This window comes from Chiloscyllium plagiosum, unplaced genomic scaffold (assembly GCF_037043375.1).
Source record: "Chiloscyllium plagiosum isolate Xiang-an unplaced genomic scaffold, Cpla_swu_hap1 HiC_scaffold_20, whole genome shotgun sequence".
In the NCBI taxonomy this organism is placed as follows: Eukaryota; Metazoa; Chordata; class Chondrichthyes; order Orectolobiformes; family Hemiscylliidae; genus Chiloscyllium; species Chiloscyllium plagiosum.
In genome coordinates this window covers 51,148,855-51,174,568 of record NW_028270158.1, presented here as the reverse complement: position 1 = coordinate 51,174,568, position 25,714 = coordinate 51,148,855, and the positions used below count along the sequence as shown (strand labels likewise).

At 52.9% G+C, this 25,714-nt stretch overlaps 1 protein-coding gene across 2 annotated transcripts in view; it reads right to left on the bottom strand.

Moving 5' to 3' along the window:
• Positions 1 to 1,969: 1,969 nt before the first annotated feature.
• cpsf4 (cleavage and polyadenylation specific factor 4) overlaps positions 1,970 to 25,714 on the bottom strand; it is a 38,078-nt gene continuing 14,333 nt past the window's right edge. Inside the window, exons 2-8 of one of the 2 annotated variants that reach the window (XM_043711287.2) lie at positions 16,794 to 16,844; positions 15,215 to 15,367; positions 13,730 to 13,825; positions 13,003 to 13,096; positions 6,128 to 6,203; positions 4,945 to 5,121; positions 1,970 to 3,106 (exon numbers count right to left, since the gene is read on the bottom strand). In XM_043711287.2, coding sequence (XP_043567222.1) covers positions 3,038 to 3,106; positions 4,945 to 5,121; positions 6,128 to 6,203; positions 13,003 to 13,096; positions 13,730 to 13,825; positions 15,215 to 15,367; positions 16,794 to 16,844 — 716 coding nt within the window. In that variant the 3' untranslated portion in view covers positions 1,970 to 3,037. The remainder of the gene's footprint in view (positions 3,107 to 4,944; positions 5,122 to 6,127; positions 6,204 to 13,002; positions 13,097 to 13,729; positions 13,826 to 15,214; positions 15,368 to 16,793; positions 16,845 to 25,714) is intronic. The other variant, XM_043711290.2, reaches the window with a different exon arrangement.

The window sequence follows — 25,714 nt, the reverse complement described above, 5'->3', positions numbered from 1 at the left end:
TGTTGCTATACATCTGCTGCCTATATTTTTCCACTTGTTAGACCTCTCAGTTTTGGAAAATGCTGTCAAGAGCCTTAGTTTCTGCAGTGCATCCTGTGGATGTTTCATACTCAGTGGCAGTAGTGTGTATGATGAAGGGATTGAATTTTTAAGATGCTGGATGGACGTCGATAAAGCACCTGATTGGTGTCAAACTTTTAATATCGTTGGAGCTACATTCATCCCAGCAAATGAAGAATATTCCATCACACTGGTTTCTTTGAAAATGTGATGATATAATAAGAGGTAAATAGATTTCTTCATATTTCTAACTAAGAAAGCAGTCTCAGTGCTTGAAGATCCTGTCTATTAGAATTTCAATTGTTACAACCAGACCAGACCCCTTAAAATATTTTAAGGTAGCTTAGACCCTAACCTCTTTCTTATTTTAAAGGCAAATGTAAAGTGCTGTGATCCAGATGCAATTCCACTGGTCAAACTACTCATCATTAAGCAAAACAATTTAAACATCCCATAATTAAAATACAAAAGAAAAACTCAATAACTTAACTGCTTTAGAAAACTTGAGAATAATAGATACAGTAATTACTAATTAACTGTTCCAATATAGTAACATCCCCATGAACACACCACTTGGCAAAAAGGCAAATTTAGAAATCAGATTTTCTCACGTACAACACCTACAGTAAGGAAGAGAAACCCTAGCTTCTGGCTGTAACAGAGAGGGGGAAGACGTTTCTACTTTAGTAGCTTCTGCTGAATCTAAAAGCAAAAAAAAAAACTAGAAATCGTGGTCTGAGAGAACTGGCCACAGCCACCCAGGCTGCTTCTATTGTTCCAACTTTTTTAAAAACACAAGCCCTCACAAGCTATTTACATTACCACAAAATACTCAATACCTCTCGTTCAATCTCCCTCAAATTAGAACAAAATACACCTCTTAAAACCACAGTATCGTCACAAAATCCACTACCACATGGTCACTTTGAGTCATAGAGATCTACAGCACGGAAGCAGACCCGTCAGTCCAACTCGTCCATGCCGACCAGATATCCTAACCTAATCTAATCCCACTTGCCAGCACTTGGCCCATATCCTTCTAAACCCTTCCTATTCTTATACCCATTCAGATGCCTTTTAAATGTTGTAATTGCATCAGCCTCCGCCACTTCCTCTGGCAGCTCATTGCATGCACATACTGCCCTCTGTGTGAAAAAGTTGCCCCTTGGGTCCCTTTTAAACTTTTCCGCTCTCATCGTAAACCTATGCCCTCTAGTTCTGGATTTCCCCCACCCCAAGAAAAACACCCTATCCATACCCCTCATGATTTTATAAACCTATATAAAAGATCACCCCTCGGCCTCAGACGCTCCAGGGAAAACAGCCCCAGCCTATTCAGCCTCTCCCTGTAGCTCAAAGCCTCCAACCCTGGCAACATCTTGTAAATCTTTTCTGAACCCTTTCAAGTTTCACAACATCCTTCCGATAGGAGGGAGATCAGAATTGCACACGATGTTCCAAACGTGGCCTAACCAATGTCTTGTAAAAAGGAACAAAATAATCCAAGTGCTGTGTATGAGTACTTCTTTTTAAAAAGAAATGTCCACATCAGCTTTTCTGTTACATTCCTTTCTTATCCAACACACACTGGAATCAATCGAGTAAACATGTTACCTGTCACCATATGGAAGAGTTAACGTGCATATTTTCAACATTGTCAACATGTTACTTGGTGGCTCATTGTGCCTTCATCTGAATTTCTGCATTATGAAGAAAACTTTGACCCACATTTTCCCAATCATCTTAATTGAGGCCTCACGTTGCTTTGAGGAGCATCACTCAATTAAAAAAAAATACAAGAACCTTAAACAAAATCTTTGAAGCAATCCATTTCAAGAATTGAGAAATAGAAGGTAATACTATGAACATACTGGGAATGAGATTAAATAAGGACACAAAACAAGGCAGATTTTTGTTAAAAAATATTTATTAAATTGGATAAAAATGAACACTTGACAATCATAAGGTAATTTAGGTTTCAAGAGTAGAATTTCTGCAACTTTTATTGCATTTTTCTTCTGCCACAAAGCTAAAAGCTTCTTTCCTATAAAATGTGATAACGCACAGGGCAAATCAATAAGAAATCCTAGCAAGTAATTCTACATGACCTAAAGTAACCCTCATCATTCATTATTTTGCTAATCCAACAGACATATTTGTTTCCAAGTTTGATATCTAGCCAGGATTTTCTGTTGGCTTTCACATCAATGTGAGGTTGAGTGGCACAATGTATCAGGACACTATTCCTGTGCCTGGTGCAAATCCATTCATTGAAATATGACTAAGGATGTTCTCAGCTCCTTTCCCTACCACTTTTATATACATAAATCTCAAATGTCTAAATTCAGAGCATCTCAATAACAGCTCCGCTAGAGAAAAGGATCAGGCTTGTATTAAGACACTGAGACCAACCAAACTTATGGTTCTCTACAGAGAACAGCAGATCTGCTCAATGCTTTGAGTGGATGCTACCAGAATTGAGAGGTATGTCTGAAAAGGCCTCTAAAAACATTACAAACAGCTTCAGCTCAATACATGACTCAAAACTGCCCTCACAATTGGAGAAACAAAAAAAAGTAATTCGCAAATTGAGATATAAAGATCACAATCTAGCAATCTGCATTGTTCTCTCCCTCAGTTTCTTACCAATTAAATCCACTGTCAACTCTGTACTTACTTTCACTGAAAAAGTCGGAGCTGAAGGATATTAAAGGCTATGGCTGGAAACAGTACAAGTAGAAGCTATTCAAAGTAGCTTTTCTTCATGGTGTAGTGCTTCCTGACACCAAACTTTAAAACAGCGCACATATTTCAGTAACAAGTGTCACAATGTGCATAAAGGGGCTCGGGAGGTGAGGAGAAAAAAAGATAAATTAAGTTTTCCAACTCCCAACCCCATCCAAGAATAATGTACATTCCAATCAGGGCATCAATAGAACTGGAGAATTTTCCAATGTGTTGTTCACCAATTACTCTGCTACTGACCGCTAAGAAATGCCAAGTGTCCTTTGGTACATCGATTGGCATAATGTCCTTTCTCACCACACTGGAAAAAAAACAATTTATTTCAATATCAGAAATCGGCAGACTACAAAGTCAGTTATAGAATACAATAATAGCAGCACACGTAGGTCATCATTATTAGGTGTTAGATTCTGACAGAAGCACAATGAGAAAATTCACACTCCATTCTGTTTCTTGTAATTAATAAAGAAGCATTAACTAGGACAATACAGTTCATTTTGCACTGATCCAAGGACCAATATGCGATCAAATGATTTTTCCTTTCATAAGATATACCAGATATAATGCTGAAATATATTTTAAATGAAGTAAACGCATTTGAATGTTGATAATAAGTGTACTAGACTATATATAATAGGTGAAGTAAGAACCCATCACTACCAAATCATATGGGGTCAAAATATTCCAAACAATGGCAATTACAACGTCGATGTGACCAAATGCCCTCTGAAATGGTCTAGCAAGCCACTGAGTTGTATCAATCGCTATAAAATCTCAATGTAGAAGTGAAGCTGAATGGATCAGCAGGTATCTATCTGGGCACTGGAAATGACCTTTAGGTTCAAGGCAGCAGCTCACCACTACTTTCTCAAGGGCAACTAGGGACAAGCAATAAATGGTGGCCAACCAGCAACACCTATCTTCTGCAAGTGAATAAAATATCAGTGCCATGTGGTTAACTTCTGTTCCTATCTCTTGTTGGTTATATTCAATATACCAGACTTGTACTTCATAGATTATTTCCAAGTAAATTATCACTAATGACTTTTCAAACTTAATTGTCCCAATAGTCTGGAATAAAGTACCAGAGTGAATGACACTCATAACTCAAGTCAAAGCAGCTGGCTTTAACACAACCCATCCATCATCTTAAACATTCACTCACTCCACAACGGGGAGTAAAATGTACTTTGTACAAATGCATGCAGCAACTTGACAGATAAAGGCAGCAGATGAATGGGAACACCAACACCTGCAAGTTCTGCTCCAAGCCAGAGTCCACCCTGATTTATACAGTTCCGTCAGTGTAATCGGATCAAAAACATCGGATCAAAAACATGGAACTTATGGCCCAACAGCAATGTGGGCATACCTATACCAACTGGACTGAGGGCCAAACGTAACTGGATTTGTTTAGTTGGGAACATGGTCGCACGGACTAGCTGAATCGAAGGGTCTGTTTCCATGGTATATGACTCTGACCCAAAGAAGGGTTCGCATTATGTTCCAGAACAATTGACAACGGGTGATAAATGCTAGTCATTAAAAACAGAGGGTATGATTGCTTCATTAGGTGCATTCTCCTTAACATTGTCTCTACCAGAGTTTATTCATAGAATCCCTTCAGTGTGGAAACAGGCGATTCAGTCCAAAAGTCCATACCGATTCTCTGAAGAACATCCCACCCAGACCCACCCCCACCCTGTAATCCTGCATTTCCCATGGCTAACCCACCTAACCAACACATACCTGGACACCACAGGCAATTTAGCATGGCCAATCCACCTAACCTACACATCTTTGGACTGTGGGAGGAAATCAGATCACCCAGAGGAAACCCACACAGACACGGGGTGAAGATGCAAACAGTCGCCCAAAGCTGGAATTGAACCCAAGTCCCTGGCGCTGTGAGGAAGCAGTGCTAACCCCTCAGCCACTGTGCCCCCACCTAAAAATAATCAATCAACATTCTCCTCTCATAATGCTGGCTCTCCCTTGAATTTGCATTCTTGCAAAACGTCCTGATGAGTGCAAGACATGAAGCTTTGCTTTCAGCAATACACCCATGAGTAACTGAATCATCTTCACTTCTAAAATTATTTCTCAATGACAAAGAACCATCAAGTAGCTGGCATTCACCTTATAACACGTGACTTGCTCTAATGGTCTAGGGCCTCGATTCGACAATGTCTGAAATTGAGATTGTTGCACTGATCCACTTGATTGCGTGTTTGACTTCTGCTGCCCTACAATTATGTTGGTGCTAGGAATCTGTACCAGTGAGGATGACCGCTGAAGAAACGGAGTAAGACTCTGCTGTAAAGAGAGAAAAAAAACATATTGGCACAGGATTGCCTAAACTATGCGTCATGAGCTGATATGTAACTTGGTAATTTTTTAATATTTTTACCATGCTAAATTTAAAAAATCAAACTACACAAACTTAATTCTCAGTCATACTGGTGTATCTCCAGATTATAGCCTGAACCCATGACATTTAAGACAAGAGTGCTATCGTTACAGTCAGGTTGAAATTTCTAACCTCCTCTTTAATGATTTTTAAATCATACTATAGACAATTCAGTCATTCATGAATTTCTTCCTTCTCTGCGATTATCAGCAACACAAGAATTAAATTTGCTGCAGAATGATCTGTAGGTGCTGGTAATACCACACAACCATCCATTCTTCACCTCTTAGCTCTAACAGAATAGGCAGGCTACCTGAGCAATTGTCCAGGACCAGGCGATCTGGAATTAGGTCCCATCTGGTCCAGAAATCATAATAAGATGTTGTAATTACATCTCTGAACAGGCTGATAAGAAAATATCTATCTATTGTCCAGCTTTATTCTAGCCTTGCTCAACCCAATACTGTTTAAACTTTTGTTGTTTTAGCAGGTTCAATAACTCATTCTGGCCAATGGTTAATGAAACCAGTATAATACTTACTGGGCCCTCTAAAATAGTGAAGTACAAAGATCATTTGGTGTCTTTTGCTCTGTATGATTTAGTTCAACACCATATATCTAGATACTGTCCTGTTAAGATGCAGTGGTAACACAGTTGACCCCAAGGACATACTATAGATGGAGAGTGGGAGCCGAAAGAATTTTGGTGGAGTTGGCATACATCTTTAATACCCAGGAAGGGAAAATAAAGCAACGCAACATAATTCAATCGCCTGAATAAATATCACTCTGCAAAGGCTGAGGACAGATTCTTCCAGATTCATAAGATATCCCAGCAATTAATGAATGGAAGAGAGAGTAGCGTAGCAAATAAATAATCTTGTAAAGGAATGGACCATAGCTGAGGCTCACCTTTTGAAGTATCTGTTGCTGTTGCTGCAACGGTGGTTGGTCAACACCAGTACCCATTGGCAGCTCAAAACGAGGACTGATAGGGAGAAAATAAAAGCAGTGTCATTCTCAACAAATCCCGAGAGCCACCTGCATGGAAGGCAAGCAATGAAAAAGGCCAACATTGAGATCCTGTGAAGTACTTTAATTAAGGTCAGTGCTTACTGACACCCAGGGCATATGCACTAGAGGGTGATGGGAGTGTGGAATGCACTGCCTGGGAGAATAGTTGAGGTAGGAAACTCTAACCTTTAAGAAGTGTTTCGATAAGCACTTGATATATCAGAACATTGGGCTGGACAGTGGGACTAGTTTAACTTTGTCACTGCAGACTCTTTATGTGCTGTATGATTCTAGAAGTGAAATCTTTCAAATATATTTAAATAAAAAATTATTAAGACCTTACAAATACTTATAAATGAAAAGAACAGAATGAAAGAGTATATTGCTGAATAGGAAAAAAAGAGTTAAACAAAGTAGAATTATCTTTAAAAGTCAGCTTTCTGTTTTGCACGTTCGCAATCTGAGAAAATCAGAGGTGAGGATGTACAGTTGACATTCGCAATAGGATCACTAGTGTCAGCAGACATATCAGTAATTAAATCAAAGCATAAAATCCGAATAAAAGGTTTATGGCTTCTTCCATTTCGGTTTAACATATGAAGGACACAGAGGTTCAATGGCACCTGCACTGACTTCTCAAATCGGGCATCATTACCTCGTGCCAATCTCTTGCTTTTGCCCCATTCCCTTGCACTTTGTTTAGATCCAAATAATCATCTAATAGCCTCTTGAATGTCTCAACTGAACCTACCTCCACCACAGTTTCAACAGTGCATTTCATATACTATCTAATCACTGAGTGAAAAAGATTTCCTTATCCCTTCTTGCTTCCTCTGAAAATCAATTTATATCCATGTCCTGACACAGAGTCTGCAAATAGAAAAGAAGCCACACGGCCCATTCAGTCTGTGTTGGTCAAAAACAACTACCTAACTATTCTAATGCCATTTCCCAGTGCTTGCCCCATAGTCTTGTGTGCCTCAGATATATCTATGCACCAGTCATTGATTCCTCCACCAATAAAAAAAAGTTCCTTCTTGTCTACACTCTCCCCTCAATTTTTGTACATCTCGATCATGTAGTTCTCTCAATCTCTTTTGCTTCAAGGAAGACAACCCCAACCTCCCAATCTCTCATCAGAACTGAAAGTCTCCAGCCCAGGGAACATCCTGGTAAATCTCCTCTACACCCTTCACAGTTATTACATCATTCCTATAAACGTAGACTCTAGGACTGCACACAATATTCTAGCTATCTAACCAACATTTTATACAGTTCCAGCACAAGCTCCCGTCTCTTAAACTCTTGTGCCTCGGCTAATAAAAGAATCATATAATCACTTTACCTACCTGCCAGCTATCTGAAGGAACTGGTGAAACAAGCACACCAAGGTTCCTCTGACCCTTGATACTTCTCAGGATCCTACCATTTGTCATTTATTCCCTTACCTTCTTTGTCCTGTCCAAGTGCATCATCTCGCACTTACTGGATTAAATTCCATTTGCCACTCATCAGCCCACCAAGATCCTCCTGCAATATCTAAACTAATCTTCCTCACAATTTATCACTCCACCAATTTTCATATCATTTTATAATTATGGGGACAGATAGTATCCTTTGCAAGCTGGATATGGAGTCCTGCATGGTGTGTTGCTTGCCTGGTGCCAGGGTGCAGGGCATCTCTGACCAGCTTGAAAGGATATTGGAGTGGGAGGGAGAAGATCCAGATGTTGTGGTCCATGGTGGCACTAACAACATAGGCAAGGCTAGGAAGGAGGACCTGTTTGGGGATTATCAAGCATTAGGAAGGAAATGGAAGAACAGGTGCTCGAGGGTCCTAATCTCTGGATTACTGCTCCAGCCACATGCCAATTGGCATAGGGATAAGAAAATTAGGGAAGTAAACAGATAGCTAAGAGATTGATGTGGAAAAGAGGGATTCATGGGACATTAGCATCAGTTTTGGAATGGGGGGGGGGGGGGGGGGGGGAGGAATCTACCGATGGGACGGTCTCCACCTGGACCTATCTGGAACCAGTGTTCTAGTGAAAAGGATAAATAGGGTGGTCACTAGGACTTTAAACTTGTGAGTGGGGGTAGGGAAAGGGAAAGCGACAGAGTATGGAATCAAGTAGAAAGATAAGCAGCAGGTTAACGTGTACAAGGTTTGAGTTCAACACAGACTAGGAATGAAACAAAAAGGAAGGATAACTTAAGACGTAATACTAGAGATGTTGGAAGTCACGAGGATAAGAAAATTAATAAGGAGCTTCACCTGAATGCTTATAGTATTCGTAACAAAGTAGATAAATTAACGGCCCAAATCATCGTGAATGATTATGTTATGGTAGGCATCACAGAAATGTGGTTGCAGAGGGTTCAGGACAGTTAAACATCCAAGGATTTAAAACTTATCGAAAAGACAGGGAGGTGGGCAGATGAGGCAGGGTTCCCTTTTAGTTAAGAATGAAATTAAATCTATGGCACTGAATGACATACCGTCGGATGATGTGGAGTCTGTGTGGGTGGAGTTGAGGAACCACAAAGGTAAACAATCAAAATGGGAGTTATGTACAGACCTCCGAACAGTGGTCAGGACCAGGGGCGTAAGATGTACTGGAAAATAGGTAGGGCAAGTCAGAAAGGCAAGGTCACGGTGATCACGGGGACTTCAATATGGAAATACACTGGGTGAATAATGTTGCCGGTGGATGCAAAGAAAGGGAATTCATGGAATGCTTACAGGATGGCTTTTTGGAACAGCCTGTGATGGAGCCCACAAGGGAGCAGGATATTCTGGACTCAGCGCTATGTAATGAGCCAGACTTTATGAAAGATCTTAAAGTAAGGAGGCAGCAATCATAATATGGTAGAGTTCAGACTGCAGTTTGAAAGGGAGAAGGCAAAATTGGATGTAATGGTGTTCCAGTTAAGTAAAGGTAATTACAAGGGCATGAGAGAGGAACTGACGAAAATTGACTGGAAGCAGAGCCTCATGGGAAAGACATTACAGCAATAATGGCAGGAATTTCTGGGTGTAATTGAGGACAGTGCAAAGGTTCATCCCAAAGAAAAGAAAGATTCTCTAGCGGGGTGGATTAGACACGAGCTGAAAATGTGTTGCTGGAAAAGCACAGCAGGTCAGGCAGCATCCAAGGGGGAGAATTGACATTTCGGGCATGAGCCTTTCTTCAGGAATGAGGAAAGTGTGTCCAGCAGGCTAAGATAAAAGGTAGGGAGGAGGGACTTGGGGGAGGGGCGTTGGAAATGCGATAGGTGGAAGGAGGTCAAGGTGAGGGTGATAGGCCGGAGTGGGGGTGGGGGCGGAAAGGTCAGGAAGAAGATTGCAGGTTAGGAAGGCAGTGCTGAGTTCGAGGGATTTGACTCAGACAAGGTGGGGGGAGGGGAAATGAAGAAACTGGAGAAATCTGAGTTCATCCCTTGTGGTTGGAGGGTTCCTAGGCGGAAGATGAGGCGTTCTTCCTCCAACCGTCATGTTGCCATGGTCTGGCGATGGAGGAGTCCAAGGACCTGCATGTCCTTGGTGGAGTGGGAGGGGGAGTTGAAGTGTTGAGCCACGGGGTGGTTGGGTTGGTTGGTCCGGGTGTCCCAGAGGTGTTCTCTGAAACGTTCCGCAAGTAGGCGGCCTGTCTCCCCAATATAGAGGAGGCCACATCGGGTGCAGCGGATGCAATAAATGATGTGTGTGGAGGTGCAGGTGAATTTGTGGCGGATATGGAAGGATCCCTAGGGCCTTGGAGGGAAGTAAGGGGGGAGGTTAGACAGCCATGACTGACAAAGTCAGTCAGGAAATGTATCAAAAAAAAGAGACAGCTTATAAAGTGGCCAAGAGCACTCGGAAATCAGAAGATTGGGAAGACTACAAAAACAAACAGAGGATAACAAAGAGAGAAATAAAGAAGGAGGGGATCAAACATGAAGGTAGGCGAGCCAATAATATTAGAAATGACAGTAAAAGTTTCTTTCAATACATAAGAAACAAACGAGAAGCGAAAGTAGACATGGGGCCGCTCCAAATTGATGCTGGAAGGCTAGTGCTGGGAGATAAGGAAATAGCTGAAGAACTTAAGTACTTTGCGCAGCCTACACAGTGGAAGACATGAGTAATATCCCAACAAATAATGAGAGTTGGGGGCAGAGTTGAACATGATTGCCATTACAAAGGAGAAAGTGCTAGAAAAGCTAAAAGGTCTAAAAATTGATAAATCTCTGACATTCTAGAATTCTGAGGGAAGTGCCTGAGGAAATAGCAGAGGCATTAATTGTGATCTTTCAAAAGTCACTGAAACCAGGGAAAGTCCCAGATGATTAGAAAATCTCTGTTGTGACCCTCTTGTTCAAGAAAGGATCAAGACAAAAGATGGAAAACTATAGGCCGAATAACCTAACCTCAGTTGTTGGTAAAATTCTAGCATCCATCGTTAAGGATGCGATTTCTAAATTCTTGGAAGTGCAGGGTCGGATTAGAACAAGTTAGCATGGATTTATTAAGGGGAAGTCATGCCTGACAAACCTGTTAGAATTCTTTGAAGAGCTAACAAGTAAGTTAGACCTGGGAAAGCCAGTGGATGTTATCTATCTAGACTTCCAAAAGGCCTTTGATAAGGTGCCTCACGGGAGGTTGCTGAGTAAGGTGAGGGCTCATAGTGTTCGAGGTGAATTACTGGCAAGGATTGAGGGTGGCCATCTGACAGAAGGTAGAGAGTTGGGATAAAAGGTTCTTTTTTGGAATGGCAGCTAGTACAAGTGGTGTCCCGCAGGGTTCTGTGTTGGGGCTGCAGTTGTTCAATTGATATATTAATAATCTGGATGAAGGGACTGGAGGCATTCTGGCGAAGTTTGATGATGACATGAAGTTAGGTGGACAGACAGGTAGTTCTGAGGTGGTGGGAAGGCTGCGAAAGATTTAGGCAGTTTAGGAGAGTGGTCCAGGATATGGCTGATGAACTTCAACTTGAGCAAATGTGAGGTCTTGCACTTTGGAAAAAAGAATACAGGCATGGATTATTTTCTAAACAGTGAGAAAATTCATAAGCCAAAGTACAAAGGGACCTGGGAGTGCTAGTCCAGGATTCTCTAAAGGTTAACTTGCAGGTTGAGTCAGTGATTAAGAAAGCGAATATAATGTTGTCATTTATCTCAATAGAGTTGGAATATAAAAGCAGCAACGTGCTTCTGAGACTTTATAAAGCTCCAGTTAGGCCCCATTTAGAATACTGTGTCCAATTTAGGACCTCACACCTCAGGAAGGATGTACTGGCACTGGAGCGTGTCCAGCGGAGATTCACACGGATGATCGTTGGAATGGTAAATCTAACATACGATGAACAGTTGAGGATCCTGGGATTGTATTCATTAGAGTTTAGAAGGTTGAGGTGAGATCTAATAGAAACTTACAAGATAATGCATGGCTTAGAAAGAATGGACACTGGGAAGTTGTTTCCATTAGGCAGGAAGACTAGGACCCATGGGCACAGCCTTAGAATTAGAGAACGGAAATGAGGAGACAATTCTTCAGCCAGAGAGTGGTGGGCCTGTGGAATTCATTGCCCAGGAACACAGTGGAGGCCGGGTCTTTAAATATCTTCAAATAGAGATTGATAATTTCTTGAAATCGCAAGGAATTAAGGGCCACAGGAAAGTGTGCGGGTAAGAGGAGTTCAAATGCCCATTAGCCATGATTAAATGGCAGAGTGGACTTCATGGGCCAAATGGCCTTACTTCCACTCCTATGTCTTATGCTCTTATGGTCATTTGCAAACTTACTGATCAATCCTCTTACATCCAAGACTAAACCATTTATAAAGTTGCCATAGTCCCCCAAGGACCATAGGGTTAATCTCTTCTCAGAGACAACTGGGGACTAGTTTAACCAGACTCTTGTTTTTGCTCCTTTTACAAGTAGAACAGTTTCACCTGAACTACTTTACTGAGCCCACTCATTGAAGCAAAATACGTGACTCACAGAACTCTGACTTCATAGCACACCATTAACAATGAAAGCCCTGCTTAAGCATCTTATTCAGGCACCCATTGATCTGGAGTGTAAACACTGCCTGCAATTAATTAAAAATACATAGAAGCTACTCAACCCTGAAGTGCACTCTGTTAATCATTTTAGATCATGGCAATTTGTGCCTCAAGTCCATTTCCCTTCCTCAGATCTTTATTACCCTTACATAGCAAAAGTCCAGTGCTGTCTCTCTTGAATTTCAAATGACTCCAAATACACTCAGTATTTTGGTGCATATGATTTCCAATGCCTTTCACGTGGACAAAATTCTGCCTAATTTCAGTCCGTTGTGGCTCAGCTTAAATTTGAAGAGTATGCCTTGTTCTGTATCTCTTCTGATGAAGTAACCGTTCCATTTCCATCCACTGAAACTAATTACCATTTCAAGATTTTCTTCAGATTTCTTCTCAACCTTAGAGAAAGTATTGCTCAATAAAATTATATAGGTTTTACAAATTGATTTGGCAACCTTAAAAGGCATCTACAATGTTAAGTAGTGAATGGCCACAACATGCAATCAATACTGTGCGTGTAGGTGGCACAGAAAGTTATATACCCATTGTGTAATACTGCATGACAACTCTAACATTGGCTGAACACACACCTAATGAAGAACATGTACATGATTTCTGGTATCATTATTGTATGGAAGCAAGGTGGACATCATATTTGATCCAAGAGAATGGCAGAACTAATGGCCTGCTCTCATTCCAGGGTCCCTATCTCACTGTGTACTTACTGCATAAATTTACAGCTGGGGCCTTCGGGACAGAATCCTACCAGATAGTTAACACAGATGACTCGCCGTGTGTGTCGGTGCCTGCACAGGGGACCTATAACAAAACAAGATTCAAGGTCAGTAATCGACTAAAGTTGTAATTCAGCAAATAACAATCACATACCCATGGCACCACACGATTCAATTGAGTTAATCACAAAGGGTCTGACTGATCTTAGCTGTACACAACTCCACCTGCTTTAAAGAATTATTACTAAACTTTAAAACTTCTGTTCTAAAACAACTCATGTTGGTGAGGAACACTTACAAAATTTCTCTCATTTGGACAACGCACAAGTTAACAAAAGCAAAATAAAGATGCACTCACCCAACACTGACAGAAATCTCAACTTTAAAACTTCACTCAGCGCAGTTTTGGAAGGCCAATCTTGGGCACAGTGGGAGTTGTGCCACTATAATTGCCCCTTGATTAAGGAGGCAGAAGGTAGTTTTTTTTTAAAAAATCACGATATTTTGGATCACCATTGAGTGCCTCCTAGTGAATATTCCTGCATCAACAGCAGGTTCAACCCAGACCAAGTGCCCAATGGGCCACAACTCATTCCCAGATTGGGATTGTACAAAGTGACCTGCTGCCAGGTCTCTGCCAATATCCCGCAAGAAAGTCGTATGTGAGAGAAAACCAAAGGCATCTAATTCATCCATTTTTCCACAGCTCACTGCTTACCATGTTTACAAAATCCTCGGTCATACCAGGGGCAGTCTTTGATTTTGGACTCAGGGTCAATGTGTAGAAATGGACATTCCTTATTACTACATTCTCCTACAGAAACAAAAGGAAGAAATGAAACACAGACCACAAGGAGAAAGCAGCAACCAAAATACCCACAGGTTCTTTTCTCCCCCTCAATATGCAGGCTTTACTTGGATCCTTTTGTCTTGATGCTGTACCAAAATCCATTACCTTCAAATAATTCAGGAACCAATCCATTTCCTTTCTGAATACTTCATCTGAACTAAGTGACCTCAGGCTGGTGACAGTTTATTCCCAAACTTAACTCAAGGGTATAAAGAAATTAGATTTTAAACCAAATCCAGCTCAGTTTCAATGAGATGAACTGTTTCAAGGGACAGATGATGTCAAAAGCATAAGAACAGCTTCACTATTTGCGACATGCCCAAACAGTAAACTCCTTCCTGATGAGGAAGCAGATGGGCTCAAATTAAAAAGCCTACAAAATCAAAATGCATGTGCTGCAAACTCTCAGTATCTTCTAACTCAAAGGTCAGCTGAAACTTCAAGCAACGAGAGTTCCCTCCAACTCTTCACCAACCTTGGTACATTTCCTGCTCCCAATAAAATCCACAATACTGCCTGAAAAGAAACAAAGCAGCTAATGATATTCTTAAACCTTAAATACTATAGAAAACAATATACAGCTCTACTATGTAGGAAAACTGTGGTGTACTGTTAAAGTCCTATCTCAGTAGAGTCATAGAGATGTACAGCACGGAAACAGACCCTTTGGTCCAACTTGTCCGTGCTGACCAGAAATCCTAAATTAATCTAGTCCCATTTGCCAGCATTTGGCCTACATCGCTCCAAATGCTTTATATTCACATACCCATCCAGATGCCTTTTAAATGTCATAGTTGTACCCACCTTCACCATTTCCTCTGGTAGCTCGTTCCATACACTCACCACCCTCTGCATGAAAAGGTTGCCCCTTAGGTCCCTTTTAAATCTTTTCCCCCTCACTTAAATCTCTGCCTTCTAGTTTGGGACTCTCCTACCCTGGGCAAAAAATCTTGGCTATTTATTCTATTTGTGCCCCTCATGATTTTATAAACCACTATAAGGTCACCCCTCAGCACCAATGCTCCAGGGAAAGTAGCCACAGCCTATTCAACCTCTCCCTATAGCTCAAATTCTCCAACTCTGGCAACATCTTTGTAAATCTTTTCTGCACCCTTTCAAGATTAACAACATCAGTATACTTTGAACCTTGGTGGGAGGTGAATGTAGTGGTAGAATTAAAGTGATTGTGAGTTAGCAGAGAGGAAATGGTGCCTCTTCCCCCTGCACTCTGCAAGGGGAAAGAGTAGGTTAACCACTCTGCTATAACTGGGGATACAAAGCCTGGTCGTTCCCAACCCCAATTGTGATCAGTCATCTGGGTTGGTGTGGAAACTACAAACAGGGAGCACTCACCAAATTTGGAATAGAAATAGCACTCAGGCATCTTGGTCATGTCATACTCGTGTAAGAATTCACACTGATCTCCTTTCTTGCAGAGGCCCCTCAGCCAGTGTTTGCACACCACTGTCTTCTCACCGCTGATGTGACGAAAAGGGCACATCCCACCTACACAACAAAAGCAGATTCAATCACCAGATCAGTTCCTCCTCACCAGGGCCCTTCACAGCTTTCTGATGAGGAAAGGACGCATCGTGGATAGACAGGGATTTTGCATAAGTAGACTTCTGGTGCACAGGAAAAATCGATTTACGTTTCACTTAAAGAGCAGCAAATTTCACATGATAAAACAAATGATACCCGCTCGATACAAAGAAAGAAATCCTCTCTCCCTGTGTGGGCACATAGCCAACTCCAGTAGTGCAATAAGCTAGGAGAGAAAGCCCTTAATTGGAAAGACAGGAATTTGAATTGAATTAGCGTGTGACTTTCTTTCAGTCCCTGGTGAAATATCTGGGACCCCCACACCCCTGAAACCACAGAGATAAAGAAAGCTCTAAATTGGAATTGACAAGCGTAGGTCAATGGTCCTGACTCACTAACTCTCAGTGGTAACAGATTTATTCAATTATCATGAAAAAGAAATAGTCTGAGAAAGTGTGCCACACGTTGTTCACTTCTGGGCACCTTATTAAAGCCTTGATGCGAGTTCAGAGGAGATTTACTGGAATAATACAAGGAATGGGGGATTTTAGATGAGGAAGAACAAGAGAGATTGTGATTATTCTCATTGGAGCAGAGAAGGTGCAGAGATAACCTTAATGAAGTGAGCAAAATTATGGACAGTTTTGACAGGGTCGAAAAGAATATTCTGTTTCCACTAGGTGGTATGTCAGTAACTAGGGATCACAATTTCCAGATTGTCAACGAGAGAGCTAGGTATGGGATACGGAGAAACTTCAGAGTGGTTAAGATTTGGAATGCCCTGCCTGGGAGAGTAGTGGAGCGGATTCCATAGGAGGTTTCAAAGAGTGTGGAATATATATTTGAAAGTGATCAATTCAGAGGGCTATGGAAATAGAGCTGGAGAATGGGACTAGCTGGCTTGCTCTCTCAGGAGCCAGTACAGACACAATGGGTTCAATGGCTTCCCCCTGTACTGTAAAATTCTATAATTCTACTATATTTTCTTCCCTTCCTCACCTCATCCCACTAGCTCTCTTTGTCCAAAAAGTTATGTAACAGAAAAGACTGACTTCTGAGCTGTTCTCAGACTTCTGTCCGTGTACTACTTAGCCAGGCACCAGCACATAAGTGTTATCAGAGGAACTGACTTCATGGAAAGGCAACTTGCTTCTTACTTCCTCTGTCATTGTCAAGAGGCACAAACATAGGGGAGATATTGGGAAGGAGACTTCAGGAACTCTCTTCCCAACACGAATACTTCATGCATGATTCAAAATGATGTCAAAAAGCAAAAGTAGCATCTGAATGCATCAGTGGTAAGAGCTCTACTTAATAAACAGATCAGAACATCACTATAATGAGCAAAAACAGGAAAAACAACAGCATATTGACACTAGAAATAGCTCACCCTTTCCACATGATGCTCTCAGAAAGAATTCACAGACCGCTGCCCCAGATTCTGAGGGAAAAAATAAACACATTAAAAGACCACTCATTTCAAAAAATTGCATTTACAGTTATGTAGATTGAGGCCCTCATTTGAATTTTACGACACATTTCACTGGAACAGGAGACGACCATTCGGCCCCTTGTGTCAATCAACAAACCAGGGCTGATGTGTGACCCAAGTGCACAAAACCCACCTCTGGTCCATCTTGCTCAATAACTTTGATCAATAAAAATCTACCAAATCTGAATTTAAAACTGATCTGGCATCAACTGCCATTTACAAAAGTGATTCAAACATCACTGCGTATAGATGTGTTTCCTTAACTTCATTCAAAAAAGTCTTGACAAACACTTAAGCCATGTCCTAGGCCGCACAGCAAGCAAATATAGCTTCTCTGCTGCCTGATAGTTAGTTATTCCCCCACTCTTGTATGAACACAAGGGTTCTGAATGAATTGTGTTTTGGCAATCTCAAACTGTTCCCAAGATAGCACTAGTAGAAAACACACAAACTACTCACATGGACAGTTTCCCCTCTCCAAAAAACAAATAGTTTGGGCACATGGTGTCCAGTGATTGAACAGGTGTGAGAATGATCATGAGAGTTTAGAACAGCTATTAATATTGGTGTAGCAAATACTGCGTTTATGTACATTTTAATGTGGGGGATGAGGGGGGGGTGGGAAGGAGGGTGGGGGGGGGGAAGGAGGGTGGGGGGGGGGAAGGAGGGTGGGGGGGGGGGAAGGAGGGTGGGGGGGGGAACGAGGGTGGGGGGGGGACGGGGGGGGGGGACGAGGGTGGGGGGGGGGACGAGGGTGGGGGGGGGACGAGGGTGGGGGGGGGACGAGGGGAAGGAGGGTGGGGGGGACGGGGGGAAGGAGGGTGGGGGGGACGGGGGGAAGGAGGGTGGGGGGGACGGGGGGAAGGAGGGTGGGGGGGACGGGGGGAAGGAGGGTGGGGGGGACGGGGGGAAGGAGGGTGGGGGGGACGGGGGGAAGGAGGGTGGGGGGGACGGGGGGAAGGAGGGTGGGGGGGACGGGGGGAAGGAGGGTGGGGGGGACGGGGGGTGGGGGGGACGAGGGGAAGGAGGGTGGGGGGACGAGGGGAAGGAGGGTGGGGGGGACGAGGGGAAGGAGGAGGGTGGGGGGGGACGAGGGGAAGGAGGAGGGTGGGGGGGGAAGAGGGGAAGAAGGAGGGTGGGGGGGACGAGGGGAAGAAGGAGGGTGGGGGGGACGAGGGGAAGAAGGAGGGTGGGGGGGACGAGGGGAAGAAGGAGGGTGGGGGGGACGAGGGGAAGAAGGAGGGTGGGGGGGACGAGGGGAAGAAGGAGGGTGGGGGGGACGAGGGGAAGAAGGAGGGTGGGGGGGACGAGGGGAAGAAGGAGGGTGGGGGGGGTCGAGGGGAAGAAGGAGGGTGGGGGGGGTCGAGGGGAAGAAGGAGGGTGGGGGGGTGGAGGGGAAGAAGGAGGGTGGGGGGGTGGAGGGGGGGGTGGAGGGTGGGCGTGGGGGAAGGGGGTGGGGGGGGAAGGAGGGTGGGGGGGGGAAGGAGGGTGGGGGGAGGGGAAGGAGGGTGGGGGAGGGGGGGAAGGAGGGTGGGGGAGGAGGGTGGGGGAGGGGGGGAAGGAGGGTGGGGGAGGGGGGGAGAAGGAGGGTGGGGGGAAGGAGGGTGGGGGGTGGGGGGGGGGAAGGAGGGTGGGGGGTGGGGGGGGGGGAAGGAGGGTGGGGGGTGGGGGGGGAAGGAGGCTGGGGGGTGGGGGGGGGGAAGGAGGGTGGGGGGTGGGGGGGGAAGGAGGGTGGGGGGTGGGGGGGGGGGAAGGAGGGTGGGGGGTGGGGGGGGGGGGAAGGAGGGTGGGGGGTGGGGGGGGGGGAAGGAGGGTGGGGGGTGGGGGGGGGGAAGGAGGGTGGGGGGTGGGGGGGAAGGAGGGTGGGGGGTGGGGGGGGGGAAGGAGGGTGGGGGGTGGGGGGGGAAGGAGGGTGGGGGGGAGAAGGAGGATGGGGGGGGAAGGAGGGTGGGGGGTGGGGGGGGAAGGAGGGTGAGGGGTGGGGGGTGGAAGGAGGGTGGGGGGTGGAGGGTGGGGGGTGGGGGGGGAAGGAGGGTGGGGGATGGGGGGGGAAGGAGGGAAGGAGGGTGGGGGGGGAAGGAGGGTGGGGGGTGGGGGGGGAAGGAGGGTGGGGGGTGGGGGGGGAAGGAGGGAGGGGGGTGGGGGGGGAAGGAGGGTGGGGGGGTGGAGGGTGGGGGTGGGGGGGGGGGGAAGGGGGTGGGAAGGAGGGTGGAGGGGGGAAGGAGGGTGGGGGGGGGGGAAGGAGGGTGGGGGGGGGGAAGGAGGGTGGGGTGGGGGGAAGGAGGGTGGGGGAGGGGGGAAGGAGGGTGGGGGAGGGGGGGAAGGAGGGTGGGGGAGGGGGGGAAGGAGGGTGGGGGAGGGGGGGAAGGAGGGTGGGGGAGGGGGGGAAGGAGGGTGGGGGAGGGGGGGAAGGAGGGTGGGGGAGGGGGGGAAGGAGGGTGGGGGAGGGGGGGAAGGAGGGTGGGGGAGGGGGGGAAGGAGGGTGGGGGAGGGGGGGAAGGAGGGTGGGGGAGGGGGGGAAGGAGGGTGGGGGAGGGGGGGAAGGAGGGTGGGGGAGGGGGGGAAGGAGGGTGGGGGAGGGGGGGAAGGAGGGTGGGGGAGGGGGGGAAGGAGGGTGGGGGAGGGGGGGAAGGAGGGTGGGGGAGGGGGGGAAGGAGGGTGGGGGAGGGGGGGAGAAGGAGGGTGGGGGGGGAAGGAGGGTGGGGGGGGAAGGAGGGTGGGGGGGGAAGGAGGGTGGGGGGGGAAGGAGGGTGGGGGGGGGGGAAGGAGGGTGGGGGGGGGGGAAGGAGGGTGGGGGAGGGGGGGGAAGGAGGGTGGGGGAGGGGGGGAAGGAGGGTGGGGGAGGAGGGTGGGGGAGGGGGGAGAAGGAGGGTGGGGGGGAAGGAGGGTGGGGGGTGGGGGGGGGAAGGAGGGTGGGGGGTGGGGTGGGGGGAAGGAGGGTGGGGGGTGGGGGGGGGGGAAGGAGGGTGGGGGGTGGGGGGGGGACGAGGGTGGGGGGGGGGACGAGGGTGGGGGGGACGACGAGGGTGGGGGGGACGGGGGGAAGGAGGGTGGGGGGGACGGGGGGAAGGAGGGTGGGGGGGACGGGGGGAAGGAGGGTGGGGGGGACGGGGGGAAGGAGGGTGGGGGGGACGGGGGGAAGGAGGGTGGGGGGGACGGGGGGAAGGAGGGTGGGGGGGACGGGGGGAAGGAGGGTGGGGGGGACGAGGGGAAGGAGGGTGGGGGGACGAGGGGAAGGAGGGTGGGGGGACGAGGGGAAGGAGGGTGGGGGGGACGAGGGGAAGGAGGGTGGGGGGGACGAGGGGAAGGAGGAGGGTGGGGGGGGACGAGGGGAAGGAGGAGGGTGGGGGGGGACGAGGGGAAGGAGGAGGGTGGGGGGGGACGAGGGGAAGGAGGAGGGTGGGGGGGGACGAGGGGAAGGAGGAGGGTGGGGGGGGACGAGGGGAAGAAGGAGGGTGGGGGGGACGAGGGGAAGAAGGAGGGTGGGGGGGACGAGGGGAAGAAGGAGGGTGGGGGGGACGAGGGGAAGAAGGAGGGTGGGGGGGACGAGGGGAAGAAGGAGGGTGGGGGGGACGAGGGGAAGAAGGAGGGTGGGGGGGACGAGGGGAAGAAGGAGGGTGGGGGGGACGAGGGGAAGAAGGAGGGTGGGGGGGACGAGGGGAAGAAGGAGGGTGGGGGGGACGAGGGGAAGAAGGAGGGTGGGGGGGACGAGGGGAAGAAGGAGGGTGGGGGGGGTCGAGGGGAAGAAGGAGGGTGGGGGGGGTCGAGGGGAAGGAGGAGGGTGGGGGGGGTCGAGGGGAAGGAGGAGGGTGGGGGGGTGGAGGGGAAGAAGGAGGGTGGGGGGGTGGAGGGGGGGTGGAGGGTGGGCGTGGGGGAAGGGGGTGGGGGGGGAAGGGGGTGGGGGGGGAAGGAGGGTGGGGGGGGGGAAGGAGGGTGGGGGGAGGGGAAGGAGGGTGGGGGAGGGGGGGGAAGGAGGGTGGGGGAGGGGGGGGAAGGAGGGTGGGGGAGGGGGGGGGAGGAGGGTGGGGGAGGGGGGGAGAAGGAGGGTGGGGGGGAAGGAGGGTGGGGGGGGGAGGAGGGTGGGGGGTGGGGGGGGGGGAAGGAGGGTGGGGGGTGGGGGGGGGGGAAGGAGGGTGGGGGGTGGGGGGGGGGGAAGGAGGGTGGGGGGTGGGGGGGGGGGAAGGAGGGTGGGGGGTGGGGGGGGGGGGGGGAAGGAGGGTGGGGGGTGGGGGGGGGGGAAGGAGGGTGGGGGGGACGGGGGGGAAGGAGGGTGGGGGGGACGGGGGGGAAGGAGGGTGGGGGGGACGGGGGGAAGGAGGGTGGGGGGGACGGGGGGAAGGAGGGTGGGGGGGACGGGGGGAAGGAGGGTGGGGGGGACGGGGGGAAGGAGGGTGGGGGGGACGGGGGGTGGGGGGGACGAGGGGAAGGAGGGTGGGGGGACGAGGGGAAGGAGGGTGGGGGGGACGAGGGGAAGGAGGAGGGTGGGGGGGGACGAGGGGAAGGAGGAGGGTGGGGGGGGACGAGGGGAAGAAGGAGGGTGGGGGGGGACGAGGGGAAGAAGGAGGGTGGGGGGGACGAGGGGAAGAAGGAGGGTGGGGGGGACGAGGGGAAGAAGGAGGGTGGGGGGGACGAGGGGAAGAAGGAGGGTGGGGGGGACGAGGGGAAGAAGGAGGGTGGGGGGGACGAGGGGAAGAAGGAGGGTGGGGGGGACGAGGGGAAGAAGGAGGGTGGGGGGGACGAGGGGAAGAAGGAGGGTGGGGGGGACGAGGGGAAGAAGGAGGGTGGGGGGGACGAGGGGAAGAAGGAGGGTGGGGGGGGACGAGGGGAAGAAGGAGGGTGGGGGAGGAGGGTGGGGGGGGTCGAGGGGAAGAAGGAGGGTGGGCGGGTGGAGGGGGGGGTGGAGGGTGGGCGTGGGGGAAGGGGGTGGGGGGGGAAGGAGGGTGGGGGGGGGAAGGAGGGTGGGGGGAGGGGAAGGAGGGTGGGGGAGGGGGGGAAGGAGGGGGGGGAGGGGGGGAAGGAGGGTGGGGGAGGAGGGTGGGGGAGGGGGGGAGAAGGAGGGTGGGGGGGAAGGAGGGTGGGGGGTGGGGGGGGGAAGGAGGGTGGGGGGTGGGGGGGGGGGAAGGAGGGTGGGGGGTGGGGGGGGAAGGAGGCTGGGGGGTGGGGGGGGGGGAAGGAGGGTGGGGGGTGGGGGGGGGGGGAAGGAGGGTGGGGGGGAAGGAGGGTGGGGGGGTGGGGGGGGGGGGAAGGAGGGTGGGGGGTGGGGGGGAAGGAGGGTGGGGGGTGGGGGGGGAAGGAGGGTGGGGGGTGGGGGGGGGGGGGAAGGAGGGTGGGGGGTGGGGGGGGGGAAGGAGGGTGGGGGGTGGGGGGGAAGGAGGGTGGGGGGTGGGGGGGGGGAAGGAGGGTGGGGGGTGGGGGGGGGGAAGGAGGGTGGGGGGTGGGGGGGGAAGGAGGGTGGGGGGGTGAAGGAGGGTGGGGGGGGGAAGGAGGGTGGGGGGTGGGGGGGAAGGAGGGTGAGGGGTGGGGGGTGGAAGGTGGGTGGGGGGTGGGGTGGGGGGGGTGGGGGGATGGAGGGTGGGGGTGGGGGGGGGTTGGTGGGTAGGAGGGTGGGGGGGATGGAGGGTGGGGGGGGGGGGGGTTGGTGGGGGGGGGGGGGGGAAGGAGGGTGGGGGGGGGGGGGGATGGTGGGGGGGGGGGGGGTGGGGGGGGGGGGGGGGTGGGGGGGGAAGGAGGGTGGGGGGGGGAGGGGGTGGGGGGGGGGGAGGGTGGGGGGGGGGGAAGGAGGGTGGGGGGGGGGGAGGTGGGTGGGGGGGGGGAAGGTGGGTGGGGGGGGGGTTGGAGGGGGGGGGGGGGGGAAGGTGGGGTGGGGGGGGGGGGAGGGTGGGGGGGGGGGGGGGTGAGGGTGGGGGGGGGGGGAAGGAGGGTGGGGGGGGGTTGGAGGGTGGGGGGGGGGTGGTGGAGGGGGGGGGTGGTGGGGGGGGGGGGGGGTTGGTGGGGGGGGGGGGGGGTTGTGGGGGGGGGGGGAGGGTGGGGGGGGGGGGGTGGTGGGGGGGGGGGGGGTTGGTGGGGGGGGGGGGGGTTGGTGGGGGGGGGGGGGGTTGGTGGGGGGGGGTGGGGGAGGTGGGTGGGGGGGGGGGGAGGGGTGGGGGGGGGGTGGGGGGTGGTGGGGGGGGGTGGGGGGTTGGTGGGGGGGTGGGGGGGTTGGTGGGGGGGGTGGGGGGGTTGGTGGGGGGGGTGGGGGGGGTGGGGGGGGGTGGGGGGGTGGGGGTGGGGGTGGGGGGGTGGTGGGGGGGGGGGGGGTTGGTGGGGTGGGGTGGGGGGGGTTGGTGGTGGGGGTGGGGGGTGGTGGGGGGGGTGGGGGGTTGGTGGGGGGGGGTGGGGGGGTTGGTGGGGGGGGGTGGGGGGGTTGGTGGGGGGGGTGGGGGGTGGTGGGGGGGGTGGGGGGGGTTGGTGGGGGGGGGGGGGGTTGGTGGGGGGGGGTGGGGGGTGGTGGGGGGTGTGGGGGGGTTGGTGGGGGGTGTGGGGGGTTGGTGGGGGGGTGTGGGGGGGTTGGTGGGGGGGGTGGGGGGTTGGTGGGGGGGGGGTTGGTGGGGGGGGGGTGGTGGGTGGGGGGGGGTGGGTGGGGGGGGGGGGGGGGTGGTGGGGGGGGGGGGGGGTGGTGGGTGGGGGGGGGGGGGGGGGGGGGTTGGTGGGGGGGTTGGTGGGGGGTTGGTGGGGGGGGTGGGTGGGGGGGGGTTGGTGGGGGGGGGTTGGGGGGGGGGTGGGTGGGGGGGGGTGGTGGGGGGGTTGGTGGGGGGGGTTGGTGGGGGGGGTTGTGGGGGGGGGTTGGTGGGGGGGGTTGGTGGGGGGGGTTGGTGGGGGGGGGTTGGGGGGGGGGGTTGGGGTGGGGGGGGTGGGTGGGGGGGGTTGGTGGGGGGGTTGGTGGGGGGGTGGGTGGGGGGGGGTGGTGGGGGGGGTTGGTGGGGGGGGTTGGTGGGGGTTGGGGGGGTTGGTGGGGGGGGGGGTGGGTGGGGTTGGTGGGGGGGGGGGTGGTTGGGGTTGGTGGGGGGGGTGGTTGGGGTTGGTGGGGGGGGGGGTTGGTGGTGGGGGGGGGGGGGGGGTTGGGGGTGGGGGGGGGGGGGGTTGGGGGGTGGGGGGGGGGGGGGTTGGGGGTGGGGGGGGGGGGGGTTGGTGGTGGGGGGGGGGGGGGGTTGGGGGTGGGGGGGTTGTGGGGGGGGGTTGGGGGTGGGGGGGGGTTGGTGGTGGGGGGGGTTGGTGGTGGGGGGGGGTTGGTGGTGGGGGGGTTGGTGTGGGGGGGTTGGTGGGTGGGGGGGTTGGTGGGTGGGGGGGTTGGGGTGGGGGGGGTTGGTGGTGGGGGGGGGGGGGGGGGGGGGTTGGTGGGGGGGGGGGGGGGTTGGGGTGGGGGGGGTTGGTGGGGGGGGGAGGTGTGGGGGGGGGTTGGGGTGGGGGGGGTTGGTGGTGGGGGGGGGTGTGGTGGTGGGGGGGGGGTTGGGGTGGGGGTTGGTGGGGGGGGGGGGGATGGTGGTGGGGGGGGGGGGGGTTGGGGTGGGGGGGGGTTGGTGGTTGGGGGGGTTGGTGGTGGGGGGGGTTGGTGGTGGGGGGGGGTTGGTGGTGGGGGGGGTTGGTGGTGGGGGGGGGGTGGTGGGGGGGGTTGGTGGTGGGGGGGGTTGGTGGTGGGGGGGGGGGTTGGTTGGGGGGGGGGGTTGGTGGTGGGGGGGGGTTGGAGGTGGGGGGGGGGGGATGGTGGTGGGGGGGGGGTTGGTGGTGGGGGGGGGGTTGGTGTGGGGGGGGGGGGTTGGAGGTGGGGGGGGGGGTTGGTGGTGGGGGGGGGGTTGGTGGTGGGGGGGGGTTGGTGGTGGGGGGGGGGGGTTGGTGGATGGGGGGGGGGGTTGGTGGTGGGGGGGGGTTGGTGGATGGGGGGGGGGGTTGGTGGTGGGGGGGGGTTGGGGGGTGGGGGGGGGGGGTTGTGGTGGGGGGGGTTGGTGGTGGGGGGGGGGTTGGTGGTGGGGGGGGGGGTTGTGGTGGGGGGGGGGGGGAGGTGTGGGGGGGGGAGGTGGGTTGGGGGGGGGGTTGGTGGTGGGGGGGGGTTGGTGGTTGGGGGGGGGGGGTTGGTGGTGGGGGGGGGGGGGTTGGTGGTGGGGGGGGGGTTGGTGGTGGGGGGGGGGGGGGTTGGTGGTGGGGGGGGGTGGGGTTGGGGGGGGGGGTTGGTGGTGGGGGGGGGGTTGGGGGGGGGGGTTGGTGTGGGGGGGGGGGTTGGTGGTGGGGGGGGGGGTTGGTGGTGGGGGGGGGTTGGTGGTGGGGGGGGGTTGGTGGTGGGGGGGGGGTTGGTGGATGGGGGGGGGGGGTTGGTGGTGGGGGGGGGGAAGGGGTTGGGGTGGGGGGGGGGGTTGGGTGGGGGGGGGTTTGGTGGTGGGGGGGGGATTGGTGGTGGGGGGGGGTTGGTGGTGGGGGGGGTTGGTGGTGGGGGGGGGTTGGGTGGTGGGGGGGGTTTGGTGGATGGGGGGGGGTTGGTGGTGGGGGGGGGTTTGGTGGTGGGGGGGGAAGGTGGATGGGGGGGGGGTTTGGTGGATGGGGGGGGTTGGAGGTGGGGGGGGTTGGGGTGGGGGGGGTTGGTGGTGGGGGGGGATTGGAGGAGGGGGGGGGAAAGGAGGATGGGGGGGGAAAGGAGGATGGGGGGGGGGAATGGAGGTGGGGGGGGGAAGGAGGATGGGGGGGGGAAAGGAGGATGGGGGGGGAAGGAGGATGGGGGGGGAAGGAGGTGGGGGGGGGAAGGAGGATGGGGGGGGGAAGGAGGATGGGGGGGGGAAGGAGGATGGGGGGGG